The sequence below is a fragment of the Dermacentor silvarum genome, chromosome 1 (genome assembly GCF_013339745.2).
Source record: "Dermacentor silvarum isolate Dsil-2018 chromosome 1, BIME_Dsil_1.4, whole genome shotgun sequence".
NCBI classification, from domain to species: Eukaryota; Metazoa; Arthropoda; class Arachnida; order Ixodida; family Ixodidae; genus Dermacentor; species Dermacentor silvarum.
The window spans coordinates 155,430,029-155,450,700 of NC_051154.1; the positions used below are offsets into that span (position 1 = coordinate 155,430,029).

At 42.8% G+C, this 20,672-nt stretch overlaps 1 protein-coding gene across 1 annotated transcript; it reads left to right on the forward strand.

Annotated features, from left to right (window-relative positions):
• The first annotated feature begins 4,904 nt into the window (after positions 1-4,904).
• LOC119431182 (uncharacterized) lies at positions 4,905-20,385 on the forward strand. The gene is made up of 3 exons (XM_037698685.2): positions 4,905-4,925; positions 7,592-8,036; positions 20,176-20,385. The coding sequence occupies exons 1-3, from the start codon at positions 4,905-4,907 to the stop codon at positions 20,223-20,225; spliced, it is 516 nt and encodes a 171-aa protein (XP_037554613.1). The 3' UTR covers positions 20,226-20,385.
• The last annotated feature ends 287 nt before the right edge of the window (positions 20,386-20,672 follow it).

Here is a 20,672-nt window from a genome sequence, read left to right on the forward strand (position 1 = left end):
AAATATTCAGCAGACATCAGCGATTCCTCTGGGGCTGAACTCATTTACGCGTTCTGCGACAGCAACAGACCGACACAGCTGACACCGCCATCTTCTAAAGAACAACCTTAGGATGCACACGTCGTTCTCGTCCAGTAGGGTAGCTGTGGCCTCTGAAATAAGTGCACAATGTCACAATGTCACAATGTAAAACTGAGCAAAGGAGGCCGCCTGACAATGACTTCATGATGGCGACAACGGCTGTCGTCATCGCCACTGTCGTCAGTGTAACGGAAAGAATGGATGGACAGGTGGACAGACGGCAAGGCAAACCCGGTTTCGAGCGTTTTGCTTCTGTGGCGGTAATAAACAAGTTGCTTTAGATTATTGCTCAGTTTACATGTCGCCTACATTTGCTAGCCATTTCTGTGTAAAAGCTGAGAGTGTTTACATTCTGTGTCAGATTCTCTGCATAACGTTGCCATTGCAAGAGCAACTCTTGTTGTTCAAGCATTGACAGATCCACGCCGAGGAGCCGCTGCTTTAAGTGAAGAGCAATATCGCTTTGCTGTTCAGTGATTTGTGATATTTAAGAAAGTATTAACGGTGGTGATTAGAGAAGCACAGAAAACAGCTTGTCTAATCTACCGTAAGATCGGCGGTGTATAAGTGGCTGGTTATCTCAAAGAAAGTCTACGTTAAATGACTTCCACCAAAGTGTCTTTCTAAAAAAAAATAATGCAGGTCCAAGCAGATCTTGCAATCAATGTGAAGCGAAGCTTTTGTTAAGCGGTTAATGAAACGCTATAATTTGCCCATTTCATTTCTGCGTCTTTGGCGTAAAGTAAACTAGCGCGCGCGTACACCCGTGCTACGCGAAATGACACAAGCGGCGATCATCTCCAAGAATTAGTTGGCATTGCCACGATAGAAGTATGCATGCGATTGTGGCCCAATAACCGGTTGGAGCATTGGGCTACTGTGCTGGAGAACCGAGGTTCGATCTCGCCGTGGTATGGGGCACGTATTTCCGTTTTTTAAGTGTGAGCTATTCAGCAAGACAGCAGACCAGCAACCGTGGTCAAGAAAGTACGGGAGAGTTTGCGAAGAAAGGGGGGCTTCACTTTAAAATTCTGATACTGGCATTCGAGTAACTAACTTTACCTGCATTGTGTATTTTGTGGCCTCCGTAAAAGTTAGCCTGAATGGTAATACTGCTTGAAGAGAAATACAAGAAAAAAAGAAGAGTAGGCCCATCCGATCAAAAACACATGAAAAAGTAACAATTGTGCGAGCGAGGAATTTCTCTGACAGAAGCCAACGTGTCGAGACAAGTGATTTGTCGAAACGTTGGCTCCAGTCTTAGACATAGCTTGTTGGACCGCTGTTGATCCCTTCAGCTCTCCATCTTGCTTTCAGCTTTGGTATTGTGCACAGTACAAAGTGAAGCCCTGTAGCTGGGAAGCATCATAGGACATTAAGCCTATAAGAGCTGAAATTCGGGCGAGCTTGTGGGAATTCATTCTTGACTAGAAGCGCAAAATAACGAGGGCACAAGGAAGAAAAACCAGACAGGACGAGCGCGATAGCACTCGTACTGTCACGTCTTCTCTTTTGTGCCCTCGTGTTTTTTGCGTTTAAATTCAAGTATGAATAATAAGACATCTCTGTGGGGCTTCATATTGATTTTGAAGCTCCAGGTTTTAGAAAAAAAAAGAAGGGAGTTTGGCCAGCGAAAGACCAAGCTGCTATTTGTTCCACACAAGTAGATAGCAATGTAAGTTAGCAAGCGCGCAGTTAGGAGAAAAGTGCCTTGCGTAGCTCCACAGGTAAAATGATAATGTTCACGTGCCATATGACGAAAGCTTACCGACAATGTTGTGTGGGATAAAAAGCCTCAGCCTGAGACATAAGGGTGTGACCTTCAACTCCAGCACATCTGAGTGCTTACAAAATGGGCACCTACGATAGAGAGTCCAATAGTTTCTCGATGTTCAGGAAGAGATTGTACGCACACATATTATTTTTCTTGGAGACTCCAGCGATGACGCGAAATCCACAATAAAGCCTTCGCCCGAGCGATTTCGGTGAAACGCATTCATACTTTCTGGAAAGACGTCATTCCTGCGAAAGAGGTCAATAAGATGCTGGATTACCATGTGCTCTTGCAATCTCCCTGCACGACAGGAAATGAGGAAAAAAGGGGTCGATAAGACTTTAGGACGTTTGCCGCACGACCGTGTTTTAGCACAGGAATAACTGATGATTTCTAGTCAAATGAAATTTTGCGAAAGCCTCAAATCTAATTGTATTCGTCAACTGGGGCGCTGCGCTGATTAGACAGGTGAAGTGCATGTCTCAGATCTCCAATACAGAAATTTCCGTTATAGACGTTCCTTGTACGTTCTCCCAGACGGCTACATGTAGCTACGTCTGCAGGATTCGCTGTTGTAGGTACAAAAGGATCTGCAAATCTCTTCACTAGCCGTGCTGTTGACTAATTTGTAGCTATGCACAAAGCTGTGCGCTCTAGACTTGTTCCGAGATATCTCACGGGATCGAAGCATGTGGAGGGCCCACCCTATTTTCTGCTAGTCACCATAAGCTTCTAACGAGTTCTAGAGCAATGCCTAAGAATTTCTACGAAGCTGATAGAGGTGTATCCGGCTGTGAATATTCCGCTCTACATTGTGCGCGCCATCTGGCTGCTCAATGTTGCATAATATTTACATGAAACTTGAGGGCTTCTTTCTGAATAGGCCTCAAAACAATGGCATGCTTGATGGAACTACTCAAGTGGGAGAGTATGCTGTTCTTTTCATTTAATTCAGTGAGCAGTGGCCGTTATATAACCCAATTTATAATGGAATATCATCTGAACAAGCGTGGAGCCTGTGTACAGGAGTGACAAATAGGGAGAGGTCATCAAAAGCCAGTTTCTGGTTCACATTTCCACACGAACTGCGTGCTTCATGTCACCAAAGCAATGTTAAGGGCGCCCGTCCCACTCGAACAAAAGTCGACGAGCCATTGTTCAGCATTTGAAGGTCATGCTTGATGATGAGTTCTCCGACCTCTTCACCTCGACCATCCTGTGGAGGCTCGCTCCACAATAGCGCGCTTTATTATCCCCTAATACGATAAAATCATCAGCACGAGTTAATAAACCGTCTAAACCACTCAAGTGTCATGAACGTGTGAACCCTACATATACAGTGGCTGCAGTTGTGAGTGTTCACTGAGACAAAAAAGTTAAGGGTAAGCATTCGAAAGTGGAATTGCATATGACTCATCTGTCTCATAGTGGGGTCTTGAAAAAATCCCTGCCTGCTCTATCTGTCAATGACAGTCCATGCAGACATGTTTCGTCTGTCCATGATAGTGATACATGGTTGCATCGGCATGTTTTGAGGCTTTTGAAAGTTCTCTCTCTTGAGCGGCTCTAGAAAATAATTGACACAGATATGCAAAGTATCGCGCTGTGCGTTCCGATATACCTGCAAGCAGTAAGCGCTCGTCTTAGACCAACGTAAGTTTCTGAAAGAGCTGTGGCATAGCTGTAGCCCGAGATTATCTGGCATAGCGTATGCCAGATAATCTCTAGCATACGCTATTCAAATACTGTCGGTTATAATTTCCGCTTTATGCGCCTCTCCCTAACTAAACTAGAAAATTAATTCTTTCAATTCAGTTCGGATGATGGTTCCAACTTTCATTTCCTCGCATTAAAGCTGCAAGGCACATAATTTCGACGATTCATCTTGACAGGTCAACTTCCTGCCCTTCTTTTTTCTATCTCTATAGAGAAATACACATAGCCAACTTTCCCTGCTAAGCTCCCATTATAGTGACAGGAAAAGGGAACGTCTATATGGAGCGTCATTTTCTTTTCACGACTGCTCCTGTGCTGTCCGACAAATCAGCACCTGAAGCAGCCAGACTGCGACAATCAGCATCCAGACTGTGTGGATCAGCAATCGACGCAGTCTGGGAAGAATTGAAAAAGAATGAGTCTGAAACGGTGCCAGCAAGGCATCAGTGGGCGCAGGAACAGCGTCAGCAAGCGAAACGAAAGAAAATTGAGGCGCCAAGAAGAAAACGCTAGGACTGACTTTGGAGTGGGGAGGCGGCGTCCGACTACTGTGCTATAAACTAAAGAAAGAGTCGAAAGAAAGCAGTGAAGTTCGCGTGTGAAAGGCTGTAGTTAGGCGCGGCAGTTTGGGCTGGAAACTGCGAAGCTTCGTGTATTGCTCGTGTTGGCTCCTCTTCTGGCGTGAGGCTCACGTTTACGCGGAGCCACCATTGTTACAAGTGCGTCGCGTCTCTCGTCCCGTTGCTCTGGTCACGGTTGCGTGAACATTTAGGTCCTTGTACCGGCTACAAAAGACATGCTACGGTTGAGCGACAATTGTTCGATTAGAGTGCACGTTCACAGGTGTGACCACGAGTGGCGTCCTCTTCTTGACACCTGTACGTGTGTGCGTGCCGTGCCGACGGCCTCGCAAATCTCTCGGGCGAGCTCCCAGGCACGGCAGCCACGGTGGAGAATCGGGGCATTCTGGCTGCCTGAGCTACAGGTCCTCAGTTGCATGGACGCCGGCTCTGAGGCTGGATAGATTTGGAGAAAGCAGTGCCCCGCAGACGGGTCGGCCGAGACGCCAAGAGCAATGGTAAGTCCAGAACGTGTGGACAGTGTCTCTGATTTCGGTATTCGCTAGCTTCTAGTGATAAGTGTTTCGCCATATTATACGATTCCAAGCAAGCTAGCGTATGTTCACGAAAGCTACTAAAATTAGGAAACACGGTTTCCTCGCTAGCTTCCAATGCATTCACTGGGCAGAGGACCGCGTTGCTTGCACAGAATTAAATATTGAGCACTTATTTCGAAGCTATAGGGTAGCAAGAAAGGGTCGTAGCACGCAGACATGCTGTACACCTCGGCGTCTGTAGGTTCCTTGCACACTCAATCTACATGTCTTCGTGCTCTTCCCTAACATTCTCAGCAGTAATCATCCTTTTCCGTATTGACCCTTTGGTCTCGTTGGTCATATACTGTAGAACATTAGCGTAATTTGCTAGGACTAGCGACGGAATCGAAAGACAGGAAGCAGTGGCTAGGTATCTTAAGTGGTACCTAAAAAGTTATCAGTACTGGAAATGTTCTTTTGATCATGACGCATTCCAGTGCTGCAGCTAGCAGGATTTTTACTTTCTTGCGTTCCGTTAGGAGGAAATCTAAACCCACAACATCCACACGAGGCGCTCGGTAGTCTAACAATTGAGCTACTACGGCAACGGCTGTCACGTAACATTTAGCAATGATCTTTTAACAAGCCCCAATTAGGTGCCCTCGAAATCCATGATATCAGTGGGAACTGGTGTTGCAGTATTAGCGCACCGTCGGCCAAACACATTTAGCTTTGGAGTCATTTGCCTAACCGAGCTTTCGTTGCCCGTTAGACTAACGCCTTTGGTATTGCAAATGTATAATCTAGCCGTCAAGCTCTGCTAAAACATTCAGCTTTAATTTCCCTATAAATTATGTTTGCACGACACAGCGATAAGCAAGCAACTTTTATTTCTGAATGAGTAATTTTGTTGTGTGAACTTATTATTTGATATTCTTCATGTGTATTAGCAACAAAAGTCTGCGAAGTCCTATTGATGCCCTCATTGCGGTCCCGATGTGCATCCCAAGGCGCATAGTCAGCTAATTATTGAATATAACTGCCTCGGCGGCTACAACACCTCGTATCATACATATTTAGAAACTGAACACTCCCGACTCAATTCGCGTGTTTCTCCATCAGGTATTCTGTCACTTTTTGATTCGAAATTTTCATGAGGACACAAGATACTATGCAGGTTCAGTCGGTGAACAAAATTGGAACCTGACAAAAAAAGTACAACTGATGAGGCTAGTAAATCCAAAATGTTGGCAAAAATGCATTAAAATTAGGAGCGCCACATTATATAAGTATGCCACAAAAAATGCAGGATAAATGCTGTTATGACTTTTTTAAGCGGTTTTTTTTTCTCTTTTTTTTCTCGTGCTATGAATTTTAACTAAAACATGGTACACCGCTCTCGTAGGCAAATTACGTGAACCGTATACCTTTGCGATTGTACTGCACTACTGCTTGTACATAAGGCAACTGAACTCAATTCCATAATTCAAAAATTTATTTGATGTCGTACTTCTTGAAGAACTATGCTTTTACTAAAAAATGAATCAAATTCTTAGTCATTTAGATAATGACGCCTAAATTAAAGTAACGCCTAAATTACAGCTTGCACGATTCTGCTTCAGTTGAATCCTGCACGCAATTATCTTGCAAATAGCTTCAGCTTACATAAACTGCATTCAATGCCAATCCCATTTAGATGATGGCGAACTCACTATTTCGCAAAAAAGAGCGTCTTCTCTTTAACAAAGAACCAATTTGCAAGCTACGACTAGCAGAGATTCTCGTTGCTGATTTCACGTATTCCTGGGCTTGATATTTCACTGCCTGACTCGCGGTGATACAATATATATCGCAAACAGTGCAAGTAACTTTTCGAGGTCGGCTTGTGACAGAAGTTTCAACCACAGCAATCACTCCATCGTAAGTAAAAAACATTTATGCAGATAATGCGACAGGTAGCGTACTGATTATAGGCATTTTGTTTTCCCACTGCAGTACCTGTGTAAAGCGAAATATCTTCAAATGTGTACACTAGCTCGAGGGCCTGCATTGTTGGGTACACAAAAAAATTACGATAATCGTGCTAATTCACTTAAGCATAGTATGGTGTTCTGATACAAGACATCACATCATGCACTTTTCTAGTTAATTCATAAGGTTGCAATAAGAACTTTGTTTTTAGACAACGCCTTTTTTGGCGAGTTCTGATCGATTTAGGGTTCATGAGATCGTAGTATCCAACAAACTTTCATCTCGTAAATTCGACACTTTCAGGCTTTCATTGCACTTAGGACAAAGAAAAAGGCATCAAAATGAAGTTGGGAACAAAAAAAAGAACTAAGTACGCAGCACTAATAATGCGTAATTAGCCACGAACTGCCAAAACGAAACCCGGATGTGCTCGTACAAACTGTGTGCGAATAAAACCACAACCAGAAGGGCGGCTGTACTGATCCGGAAGTGATCCCGGAAATCGTGCAGCCTAGAAATGTGGAAGGATCCCGAGGGTAAGTGCAGTCTACTGAGAAAGAAAGTGAAGAAAAAATAAGTAAACGTTGAGTAAAGAGTTCTATACAGGAGTAAGATAGTACTATAGCAGAGTAAGGGGGTGTAGGGAAAGTTGAGGAGACTCAACAGTTGTTGACAACGAATAAAAAATACATGTCTCCAGGGAGAGCCTCTCTTCCCTGCCAAATAAAATACATGGAAAAACATGGAGCAACAAACCACACGGTACATTAATGCGCTCCGGAAGACCTTGTCTTCCTTCAGTGACAACTGCCATTTTTCGCACTTTGGACAACCCACTAAAATAACAAAAAATATATTTCAGTGACTCATCTCACTACGTTATCCCTTTTGCAGTGAAAGCGATGAATCTTCGGCCTTTCTCCCCCCACCCCCCCTTGTTTCTTTTCCCGCAGTTTCGCACAGTGATCACCCTTCTCGCCGCCGGAACGGCGCTGGCCGCGTACCTGGATGACGAGAAGAATTATGACAGGAGCGAAGCCATGCGCCTGGAGCGCGATTTGCCCTACCACTTCGAGCGCGACGTGCCGCGCCCGCGGCTTCCGCCGCGGTACTCGGCCGAACGTGGATGGTTCAGCCGCAGCCCGCTAGCAGGCAGGGCGGCACGTGTTAGGCCGGGCCCCATCTACATAATCCGCACGCTGAACCCAGAACCGGGTTCCGGGCAGCAGGAGACAACCCTCGAGCCTTCACAATGGCAGGCCCCACCACTGGTATACCGGGGGGCGCCCAAGGCCCTCTCGATCGCCGAAGGCAGCAACGTGCAGTACGTGGTCTTCGTCGACCGCAGCGCCCTCCCCATCGACGAGCCAACGTTGGTGGATGCCTACCACGGCCGGCGTAAGAGGCTTCATTTAGTCCTGTTTCAGCCACTTTAGAGGAGGCTTTAGCTCGCGGGCTCCTACCTAAATACGTGGGAACGGTGAAACGGTTTTTCTCGATAACCACTGCCTCGACTTTGATGAGGTTTGTTGCCTTTATATGAATAGCGTAAAGTATAGGGACTCCAACAAACGGGTTTTTCATTTAGGCTGCCAAGTATTTTTAATGAAGATTGTTGAAAACTGTAAAATTTAGAAAACTAGACTGTCAAGTTTACAACTGAGTAACTCAGCAAATAAAAATGATATCTTAGTTCTGTAATCTGCAAATAGCACATCTAAAGCGGAGAAAGAAGGTATATTATTCACCACTCTGAAATGTACCACTCATTTGTTACTAGTACTTTTGCAAAATCTTTGTAAACATTCTGACAATTATACGTAAGTTGTAAATGTACGTGGCATCTATCGTGTTAGATAATCTAACAGACGGAATTCACACAACTGCGATATCTGTTTTTTGGTGCATAGCTACGGATTTGTAAATATTGTGCTTCAATTTTGTTAATTTAGCAATTTTTGAGATCTTCATTAAAAATAACCGAGCCTCAAATAAATATTCAGCTTACTAGGGTCACTACAACCTATGTTTTTTTTTTCTCTCAAATGCTACAAATTTCATTCGAATCCATCCAACAGGTATCCCACAAAAACGTTTCCGCATTTTACATATAACAGGGAAATCGTGGTTCACCCCGACATAAAGCTTTCACTTATAAGTCATCAAGGCATTGAGGAAGTTGAAGGGAAGAAAGAGCTGTGAGCGTAGAAAAATTAAGACTTTATGCGCAGCCATACTTCCCAAATGGTTGTTCTTAAATGATGTGGTGTGGGTAGATGCAGGCAATAGAAATTAAAAAATGCTCATATAACGAAGGAAGGTAAAAATTATTAGGATGCCGTGTTAGTGGTCGTTTCTTAAAAGGTAGCGTCGACGAGGCCTTTGATCTTTTCGAGAACCAGTCCACAGATAGTCTGATGGTGAGCGAGGCATTCCAAGCAGGTAGGACTCACAGCACTCATGTTATGGCAGGATGGCAGAGGGTGTTACGATGAATAGTGGGAGCGCTACCCGTAAGTTCACTATAGCCGTTCCACATAAACCAGGTCCTGATTCATTTCCTTGCCGTATGTTCACTCCCTTAGAAGTTCGTTACTTCTTTCTTTTCATTTTGAAGGAAGATTCATCTTAGTCCAGTTTGTTAGCTTCTTTTATTGCTAGCGGCGAATTCTCAAAATAGGATTGTTTGCTCTCAGACTGTGTGTGTGTCTCTCTCTCTCTTGACTCTTTGCTGCAACGTATGGTCCCACAGTGATGAATATGTTTACTAGTGATAAATAGACGAAGAGATAAGAAACTGATGTAGATTCTTCACGGTGGCATCTACCCTTGTGTTGAATGTGCGAGCAGTGAACGGCAGCAGTTTCGCTTCACGGCATCTACGACTTCCTCGTGCAATTTTTATGACGTGTGCTGGCTTATTAGAGGTAGAGGCGTAAAGCCATCGCTGGCATTCGTAACTATTTGAATATTTATTAGGTGCGATGATAGCGTTCAACTCCGGAGTGATTTATTGTTTGCAAAAAGCGAAAATGCTTTAGCGTACGTAATAGCGTCACCCCTCAGATACCGCTGTTAGGTCATAGGATGCTATATATGAGGCTGGAGCACCGAATGACCCCGCACGTTGTATGCACCAGACGCTATGGAAGCGGTGATAAAAATTACGCGGTAAACAGGGGAATGCGCACAAAAGTCTGTTTTCCGTCATAACAACGCAACACTGTTGTGCTTTCGCTCCTATGTAACCTGAGGAAACGTTGGGCTATTTCCCATTCTGAATTTTGAAAGATCAGAACAACAAAAAAAAAAAAAAAAAAACAAGTAACAAGTATTAGTGGATACGTGTCTCTGTATAAACCGCGTCACGTGCGTTGGACTGTCGAACAAACATGTAATGCTGCACGCACGGCTTAGGTTGATGCCGCTTTAGCGGCCGCAGACCAATCAGTAATGACGCATTGTTATTTACTGCTAAATAATTTTATTGTAAAATATCCAATCACCGACGAGAGGAATATGCCGATTCGCCATTTAGGGAGCTGTTTTCTGTGGCGGTTCTCGGCATTGAAACATCGTGCGTACAGTCATTTCTGGTTTGCGCACAGCATCGTTCCTTCGGCATAGTTACGCAGTTGAGGTTATCTTTCTACTGTGGCAGGGCTGAGGAAAGATTACGAGTTGAGTGTGGTATCACTCTGCAATGTGAGCAGCCCTTCAGAGAAAGGGCTTTAACGTGGTGTGAGCCTGGCAATCGCCAGGCAGACAAAGAGGGATTGGCAATGTAGAAATCGAAGTGCACGGGAGGGCAGCATGTCATTGAACAACATTGTTGGTTGTTAGTTTTGTATACTCCACACGCCGGCGTAAAGCTTTCTACGCTTGAGGGTGAATAAATAAATAAATAAATAAATAAATAAATAAATAAATAAATAAATAAATAAATAAATAAATAAATAAATAAATAAATAAATAAATAAATGTCCATGAAAGCACCCTAAGGCAGCATCATATAAGGCAGCGCGCAGATGATACACGTAAGTCCTCGATGGTACATTCTACGCATGTCTGTGGTCCATACAGTAGTAGATGCGTACACAGAGTATAGGCCTCAGAAGAAGAAAAATACACACAGATACTATTGTTTGCTTACACAAGGTAATGTTGACCTATGTCTAAGGTCTGTAGTATGATCCTGCGTGGTACAACATGGTACGGGAGTTTATCTCCTCGTAGTTTTAAGAGAAACACCGATTAATATGTTATCTCGAACTTGTTCGCGCTTTAGGGTGAAACGTTCTGTTGAGAGTTTCGTTTTACTACGAACTCTTTCAAATGTAGAGGTACAGCCAGTGTGGACAAACCTGACGAAAACTTTAGGTCAACGAAAGGAGTATAATGAATGAATGAATGAATGAATGAATGAATGAATGCATGAATGAATGAAAAACTTTAATTCGTGAGCTTTTCAGCGCATGCGGCGGATGGAAGTGGTTCTCACTTCACGAAAGGAGTAAGGAGAGTGAAACGGCACAACTTATTGTGGCAGAGATTATCGGGATATTGCTGCTCCAGCATGGCACAAGTTCAGTAGTTGACTGATGCCGTGTTTAGTCAAACCATAGGGTAAAGCGGCGACAGAAGAATATCACTAGCTCTAGGAAAACAAAAAGTTTTGCGATACCAGTTGTGTGCTTGACTGTCAACAACGAAAATGAAAATGTATAGCCAACGCATATAGCCAGCATTATGGTGACACGGGCACACCAAGTTAATGTAGAAGTATACTTCTTATCAAGAGGAAACTTTACCTGGAGAACTTGGTTCTTGCAATGAAGAAATTGTGTTTTTCAGCACCCACTGAACTAAGTTTGAAGAGGTTTCTTTCACCTTAAAAATAAACGTTCAATTCTACGGACTCCTTCAAGCAGAATTGTGATTCACGCAAGCAATTTGGTTACAAATTTTTTTTTATAATCAGACACACCAAAACTAATGCTTCAAGCTTATGTCACTAAGCAGTGAAAACGATATCACAATTTACATAGGTAAGTTGCATCTGTTAGGCATCTAGAGCACATAAAAGAGATTTTTATACATCGCTCTGAAATATATAACAAACTTCGGAGTAAGACTTTCCTACTGTCGCATAAACAAAACAATGATTTTATGCAACCTCTCGAGTGAGTAGCTTTCTTGTTTGCTAAGGATCTAACAGACACAGTTTATACATTATGGCAACACCTGTATTTGGTGGGACAGTTTTGGAATTCTGAAGTTTCTAAATTATTTTTTAAGCTTACTGTTTTCGCCAATGTTCAGCAAAATGTTTAGGTCCTATCAAAAATATGCATCCAGAAGTCAATAAAATGCAGCTCCCTCTCTTAAATGCAACAGGCTGAGCTCGAGGGTGCGGGTTCGATCTCGCCCACGGCGACCGCATTTTGATGGGGGTGAAACTTAAATCTCTCGTGTACTTAGATTTAGGCGCACGCGTTAAAGCGCCCCAGAAGGTAAAAATTATTCTAGAGTCCCCCTCTACAGCCTGCCTCATAATCAAGCCGAGGTTTCGGCTAATCTAACTAGAGAATTTATTCATTTTTATTTCAAAGCAAGAAATATTGGTCAAATAGGTTTGATGTTTGTGTAATGTGACCATATTTTTTTATGCTTGTATCTGAACACCCGCACCAGAGCTGCCTGAAATAAAGCGTCTTTTTAAGCTAAATGCGATCGAATAGCCATATGAAGCATGTGTTGATTATGAAGGTAATTTTTGTAATCTTCATTAAGGTGCCAAGTAGAAGAAAGCTTGAGCAACACTCTTAGGTATGTATTGGGTTTAATTCCACGGTCTCGTAGTTCACTCTGATCAGCGTAACTAATTCTACCACTGAAAAAATTCTCCATAAGTTATGCAAACAGCATTGCATGTGTTATTTAAATATGTTCAAGTAACAAAACATCATTACAACTTAATCGGTCCGGCGGCAACTAACCCCCCCCCCCCCCGGCCCTCTCCCCCGTTTTACACATGTATTTTCTCGCATGCCAAATACGCGCGTCAACGTAAGTTCTTTATACCAACCCTTACATCCAAGACTGTGCTGCGAAGGAATTTCATAGCATCAATAATTACCCGGCAATTATTATGTTGCTTTATGCACAATATCCACAAACCGTCAGATAACTTCCATGTGCAGTTAGAGGCTCCAGTTCCTCAAGCCCCATTATAAGGAATTTCGTCAGTTAGGTATTTCAGTTAAATGGTCATTGTAGCAATTTCTATATTTATTGGATTTGTTTCTGTGTCATAAATCACAGCCTCATTATTCTTTCCCAAAACTTTTTTTTTATTTTAGGCGGCAAGCTATGGCACCAAAACCACATGACAGGCATAAAACGTAGCGAAATAGTCATTATGAACTTCACGAAAAATAGCGGGAAAGTGTGTGCTAGATGTATTTGGGCCAATAAGGCTGATGAAATTTAGAGAAAGAAAGAAAGAAATTTATGTAATAAGGACACCATGCACGTAAGCAACGTCGTCGTCATTTCCCATCTCACCACTGTTATGCAAACGTTTCAACAAAGTATGGTTGATGAATGTATTCCAGGGAAGATTTTAAAAAACGCTGTAACGTTACGGACACTCAGGCGAATAAGGGTGAGGAAGCGATTTCCACGTGTTCTTTGTTTTCGATGCTTTTTCTCGTGTTTTCGTTCGCCCTTGAGTATTATGCGTATTATCACGCTTTCAATATGTCGCAAAAGAAGCGTGCAGTAACAAGGTGGTACTGCAAGGCAGTACCGCGTCAGGAATTTATTAGCTAGCACCCGAACACGAGGGGTCGGTCGTTAACATGCGTACGCGTTGCATGCAGTGTATTGGCGAAATGGCTAAAAACAGCCACCGGTTTGTCCAGAATATCCGATAGCACCCTATGAATAGAGGATCAATGATCGATCAACCACTTACTTTGATCTCACAACCATCCCCCATGCTACCATTCTCTTCGGTACCGCTGCCATGTTGTACATTGCTTTTGTGGGGACGAAACAGTCCGATAAAATCACATATTAGCGCTACCACAGATGTAGAATACCAAATACTTTGTTGTGTGTCTAGGGTTGTGTTCACGTTTGGTTATTCTAGGGAACACCTAGGTTGTGTCTACTTAAAAGCGTATATTAGTGTTTACAAAATGTTATAGTAACCAGACGTTCCAGTACATATATAAAGATATGACGTTTATGCAATGTGGAACGCAGAGAAATACAACACAAAGGAGTAAAATACATGTGGACATCTTCCAGAGAGAAAGAATGACGAATTAACAAGAAGAAAACGCACTTATCCCTTGCAGACTTGCGTCAAAGATGGTTTTGGGTTCCTGGACATAGAGTAGGTTCATTGGCGAAGACAGCAATGAGTGCCCCGGTTATTCTATTTCTCCTTTCATAAGCTTTCAATTCAGAGGTTATCTATGCTGGCTAAGTTTTCTGTCCAGTCATTAATAAACTCTCAGGATTATCAGCCCATATGAACCCTGCAGCAGTAAACTCAATTGAACGGGGATGTTTGAACTCAAGTGACTAGTCTACTCGCTCGAATTACGACTTTAGCGATTTATTACAAAGCGTTACTCATGAGCACTCTCCAATATGTTATTTTTGTAGTGAACATGAAACCACAGCCATTTACTAACTCTTTTTTGTGTGTGAACAATTTTTCAGTCTACGATAAAGGCACACTCAAAGTGCCACTTCGTCGTCTTGAACTTGGCTTAACCATTATATTTCTGCCATACTTGGGTGCGCCGACTATTTACAACAGCGGCGTGGTTGTCTTCTGAACAAGTAATGATTTTCGCTGAGTTTCCGTTCAGCTGCATTACTGTACTGAGAGCGTAATTTCATGTTTGGTACGTAACATTTGATTTGTCTTTTTTTTTTCTTTACATTTCGCGTATTACTTTTTTCTTTTCTCTTAATAATCTATGCTCTCAAAACTCTTTTTTTCTTCACCCTTACCTACTTATATTCAATTTGTGCTTCACCTTTTTCACTCAAGCACACTCCTTTAATTTCTTGTATTTAACCTATCCGAACCTTGGCCGATCAATGAGAATTAACATGTGTCTTCGGAACATGAGAATCTAGACTACTTACGCAGCCCCCCGGTGGATTGCAGTCCCGCTGCACGTCCGGGTGTACCAACTCTGTGGCAGCAAGACAGCACAGCAAGATGAAATTATATAGAAGCTATCCGTGCCTCAGCATCGTGAGCCGTTGATTGCCGCGCAGCAGTTTTCAGCACAGCGTCGCGCAATCGCTAAGCGTGGTGGCGGCTCGGTTTGGTTAGCGTACTGCATGTGTGTTCCTACCGCTGCTGTTCATAGCGCAAATGAATTATGCCCCTGTCGCAAGCACCGCTGACGTCTCATAAGGAACATCTGTTCACGCTCCCATCGAATGCAGTTTCAGAAAACAGTATAGCAGTGTTTGTGGCATGATTGTATATTTTACGCTAAACAAAGCTAGACAAGCTTGATCAAAAACATTTTCAAAACAAATTGGTTAGATTCTGGTAAAACAGCATAATACACCTTCTCTAGCAGTTTGCAAACTCGGTGTACTGCCAGAATGCTGCTTTATTTTTGTTTAATTGAATACAACCTTTTTTCAAATACAACGTTATTCACCCTCAAAGCACTCTCAATTAGTATTAATGCACTTGTCCAAGCATTTATTCCATTTTTGGAAGCACTTTGCAAATTTTGGCGCCTTTATACCTGCTAGTGCCGTCGTGACATTGTGTTTCACTTCGTCGACACCGACAAAGTGCTTGTCTTTCAAGTCCCTTTTCGTCCGACGGAACAGGAAGAGGTCCGAGGAAGCCAAATCTGTGAATAGGATGCGTGGGTCAAGGTAGTCGCCCGCGTTGAAGCCAAAAATTGGCGAACACTGAGAGCCCTGTGCACGAGAGCATTGTCATGATTAAGGAACCACTCGCCGGAATTCCACAAGGCCCGACGTTCTCACGTCACACTTCCGCGCAGCTGTATCAACACCTCCAAATAGAATTGTTGGTTGACTGTCTGGTTTTGAGGGATGAATTCCGACTGTACGATCCCTTCGATGTAAAAAAGAAGAAGAAAAAAAGACAGATCAGCATCGCCTTCACCTTCGAGTTACCCTAACGAGCTTTTTTTTTGGACGAGGAGAGCCAGGTGACTTCTATTGACATATCTGTTTAATATCGGGATCGTACCCATAGAACCATGACTCGTCGCCTGTGATGATCTTGGTGAAAAACGCTGGATCATCTATGACTGCGTCCTTCATTGCACGACAGGTTTCCACGCGACGATGTCTTTGCTCTTCAACAAACTTAGCAGCCACTCGTCGCATTCCCAAATCGTCGTGCAAGATGCACTGAATGGAGTTTCAGGATAACCCGGTTAAGTGTTCGAGTTGGTCGACTGTGCTGCGTCGATCTTCCTTGATGAGATCACGTATTTTCAGCGACCTTGTCCTCGGTTCGCGCACTTGAAATACGACCATAACCAGGCAGATTCTCAATGGTCACTTCCCCCTCCCCCTTTTTAACCGAGCAAACCATTCGTACACTTGTGTTTTACTGAGAACATGTTCTTCGTAAGCTGTTTGCTTCATCACAGCAGTTTCTGCTGCGTTCTTGCCGAGTAAAACACGAAACTTCACAGCTGCACGTTGTTCGGGAGAATCTGCCATTTCTACGTATTGCGAGTGCACTACAAATACACACGCTACACACGCAGAACTGCCAGGGAAAGCACACGCGTCACTGTTGGTTGACGCCACTTGGCATACTGACTCAGGATGATGATGATGATAATGATTTAATTTCATCCCGTTTGAAACGGGGCGGTGGCAAATATTCACCTAGCCTGCTTGATTTAATCAGGTATGTTATACATGTTTTTTACCTAGCATTTTTCTAGCAGCGGCCCCGCCACGGCGCCCTAGCGGCGCAACCTCGTACTTCAAGTACAGGATGCGCAGGAGTACGAGTCCGGTTATTTTTGGATCCCCCCTTATAAAGGAAGGCAATGAATAGAATGATAGACAGCAGTGACTTGGGCAAGCATAATTTTTTATTTGTATTCTTTCAGAAATACTGGCAACGTTTGTCGCTTCCCTCATGCGCAGATGAATGCACATATCTCGTGACTACACCTCATGTGCGACGAAATAATCTCCTCGAAATAAACTACTGCAGCAGTGCACTTGGTGCATTCTCAGCTGGCAGAGGGTGATGACACGATGTCAGAAATCTGTAAAAAAAGAAGAGTAACAATAGCTAATGGTTACAGGCAGGGAAAATAACAGATATGTTTCCGTATGCCCTTCTTGGACGCCAAGCCGTCATTTGTTCTCCTTGAGGCCTCTGTACAGAAAGGATAATGCAGAGAGCAATTGAATGGTGGGTATTAACGTCTCGAAGCTACAGCTTTCGTTTCAGGGGTGACCCATATAATGCCTGATAATCAAGTTTTAACACTTGGAGTAGTTCATAATAGAAGAAAATCGGAGCTCCATATAGGAGTGTTTACGAAATGCACCCCTGTCTATTCTGCGGCTGGCATTAAGAATTTTGTCATTGATGACTAACTTGGTTTTCATCTTCGTGTCATCCTAGTACATGGTATTATGATTCTTTCAAGTCTGAACTAATCGTTTTAAATTAACAGAGTGGGTCCCATAGCAGCCGAAAAATGGTCTTTTAATACGCCGCCAAATATTCTAGCCTACTTGGAAGTAACTTCGCTTCATATTAACCGATGCTCTCTTGTGTAAGAATGTTTCCTCGCTGGTCTACTTTCTAGAGTTTGGCGTTAATGGTATCACACCATGTAAACGAGATGATTGCTGTACAATGCCATTCGCGGTCGGCTCTTATGTATGGCATGTGTTGAGAATACGTGCCCTGGTATCAAGTTTTGGGGAAAAAAAGGCTCTTGTATGTGCAGCGCCCTCTGACTTGCATAAAGTAACGCAACGAGCGTGTATCGGTAACGCCGGTTGCCTTAACGTTAGTCCCCTCAACAAGAGCCTTCAACGTGAATTTTATATATAATCGTGTATAAGTCACTTGTTTATCGATGCTCTTTGTCACAGTTTCTATTGCACAGGGTACTACTTTTTCTAGCCTCTCCCCTAACAAATCGCTACACGATTGCTCTGATATCTTCACTGCCGTTCTGAAATGCAACTTCATTGCAGGGCTCGAAAGTTGAATGCAAAGTCACGGGTTCAATTATTTACTACGGTGGCCTAATGCGAGCAGGACTGTAATTTAGAGAAGCTCGTGGTGCTGAAAGTTCTGTCTAGAATACAGCTTCACTGGAACACCGCAAATAAACTCGTCGGTGATCACACGCCCTCAGAGGCCACAAGGTACTTCCTGGGCGTAAAAGTATAATAATAATAATAATAATAATAATAATAATAATAATAATAATAATAATAATAATAATAATAATAATAATAATAATAATAATAATAATAATAATAATAATAATAATAATAATAATAATAATAATAATAATAATACAAGTGGTTCCCCTGATTTTATCCACCAGCGATTAGTCGGATTTCCTGTTGCTTTGATTTATTTTTTTCATATTTGTATGTTTGGAATGAAGATGCAACCAGCGACCATAAACGTTCTTTAAAAAAAGAAATGTACGCTAAATGTCAAGTGTTTTGTGTGCTTTATGCATTTTTTTCGATACCTTTTAGTTCTCATTGCCGCCAAGCTAGGCTAACGTTGCGCCAGCCTAAGTAACAATGCACCTACTCTGTGAATGTGAACCTTTTCCGCACTGTCTACATAGGTACCAGACCATTTACTTCACTCTCATTTACTTCACATCGAAGAAACACAAAGTCTTCTTGGGCGCATTAGTGTAATATGTGGTTTGTAGTTTAAACTGCACTACCTTCGCGATAGGCCCACATTTTTAGACTGCACTACACCCGCGATCTACTTATCTTTCTCGTTGAGTAAAGCCATGCTACGATGACAGTTTGGAGGAGCGCATCTTGGTTTAATTTCGACCTTTTTACTGTAGTAACACATTATTACTTCTCCGTACATAGGCTCCGCACCTAGCTATGCGCTAACCTATAGTGCGTATATTTCGTTCAAAGATTAATTTTGCCCCTTTTGCGTTGTTCTACGTTTGCTAGAAGGCCTAGTCTAATTTGAGGTGACTCTATTGGCTAGGTAAGCAGATCCCATGAGCCCCAAATCAATCTGAAGTTTCTGAAGAACATCTTGTCTTAAAAAAAAGCAGTACCGTAGCAGCGTAACCCCCAACTGCCCGTATATACCTTGAAATGACGCTTTCTATGTGGGCGGTATCGACACGAAGACTGTAACTCGTCATAGCGCATAAATATGCATCTTACGAATTGAAGCAACACTCGCCATGGTCAATTCATTTCAGATGGGAACACGCATAAGTGTACTGTTTTCTACACAAAGTAAAATACATTATTGAAGCCTGCATTTGCGACCATACTTAGCTCTTATGCCAAAGGATGGGTGTGACTTCCACGAAGAAAACGGTGTCTTGGCTTCATTGTATATGTTCGCAAATCCAGCATCCACCATAAAACTTTCATAAGTTTTATGTGGCAGCGCGAAATGAAAAATGCATAAAATATTATTAGAGTTGCCTTCGTTTGCTCAGCAGTACGAAATGCATGAACAAAACATGTAGTAGCGATCTATGGCTGTTCGATGGGACTTAGGTTTCTAGGTCAAGTCAGTCATTACAAAGTGCTTTGGCAACATTACCCAGTTCAGTGAGCTGTGTCTATCATCATTCTTTACCCTCTGAAATAAAAAAGAAAAACATGCGTCAGTAGAAAGAAAATATAATGTCGCATATCTTTTCTACTTTGAAACACCAGTATCTTGCCATGGCGAATGAGTGGTGCCTCCCGTTACGGTATAAAGGCGCTGTTTCCATCCGCCACCTTCTTGTGCTCACCTCTTTGTGGTAGCAAGCCACTCGATTACATATTATTCAATTATATCACCGGGGCATTAGATAAGAAAATGCAAATATTGACCCCGTTCGGATGCGGCCTATCTTCCGAACAGTGAAATGCTTCATGGAGTAAGCCTTAGTTTGCGATAAGCGCGACATTGTGTTACGGCGTGTTGTTTTTGCAGGGCCGACATCATTATAAAATACGAGGAAGAGGAACAAATGGCAAAGCAAACACCCCGTAACAGTGCATGGGCGCACTATGAACATACTAAGTGGGAAAGTGCAACTGTAAATATTGCGCAAAGCACTCGTCTTATCGCTGTCTTTCTTTTGAAATTGGCGCTCAAAGAAGCCTTTTTTTCATTTACTGGACAATCATGTCGATGCCGGTGAGAGATTTCACTGTCTGCATATAGTTCTAGTTGTATATCCAGAATAAAAAAAATTAAGTGTGTTTGTGAAATTTGTTGGTTTTGTTTACTTTACAGTGCGGAAAGTTCACCGCTGGAACCCGGACCTCTACAAGGCGAAGGCCTAAAATGCCTTTCAACGCTCATAGCCCCTTCATCAAATCCAGTAATTTATTAGTACATCGCAGTACCTCGTCATATATACTTTAGTGCAAGAGGTGCCTAAACGTTCGTGTCTCGGAATTCTGTTACGCAACAGGTGTGTGTATTAGATGTTCTTGAGAATGAATAAAAAATTAAAGAAATGGGAACTATCGCTATATGTGCACTCATTTGAGGACAATTAGCAATTAGAAACACCTTTCTTTACTACGGAAACCCCGAACATAACAGCGACACACCTCCGCATAATAGGTCATCACTGTAGTATTTGCGGTCCTGTACATCTCGGACCATGTTGCAATCTCGTGTAAGTTGCAGTCCTGTGACTCAGTGTGTAGTATGGAATAGGGCCTGTGTTCACTTTCCGAATCTATGTGATGTTGTATATCCCGGACCATCTGTACCTTTGACCT

Excerpts from the sequence above, each read along its gene's own strand:
- LOC119431182 (XM_037698685.2), top strand. The coding sequence starts at position 4,905 with ATGCTGTACACCTCGGCGTCT. Across the intron at positions 4,926-7,591 it reads TGCTGTACACCTCGGCGTCT|TTTCGCACAGTGATCACCCT; the intron begins GTAGGTTCCTTG and ends CTTTTCCCGCAG. Across the intron at positions 8,037-20,175 it reads GGATGCCTACCACGGCCGGC|TGCGGAAAGTTCACCGCTGG; the intron begins GTAAGAGGCTTC and ends TTTACTTTACAG.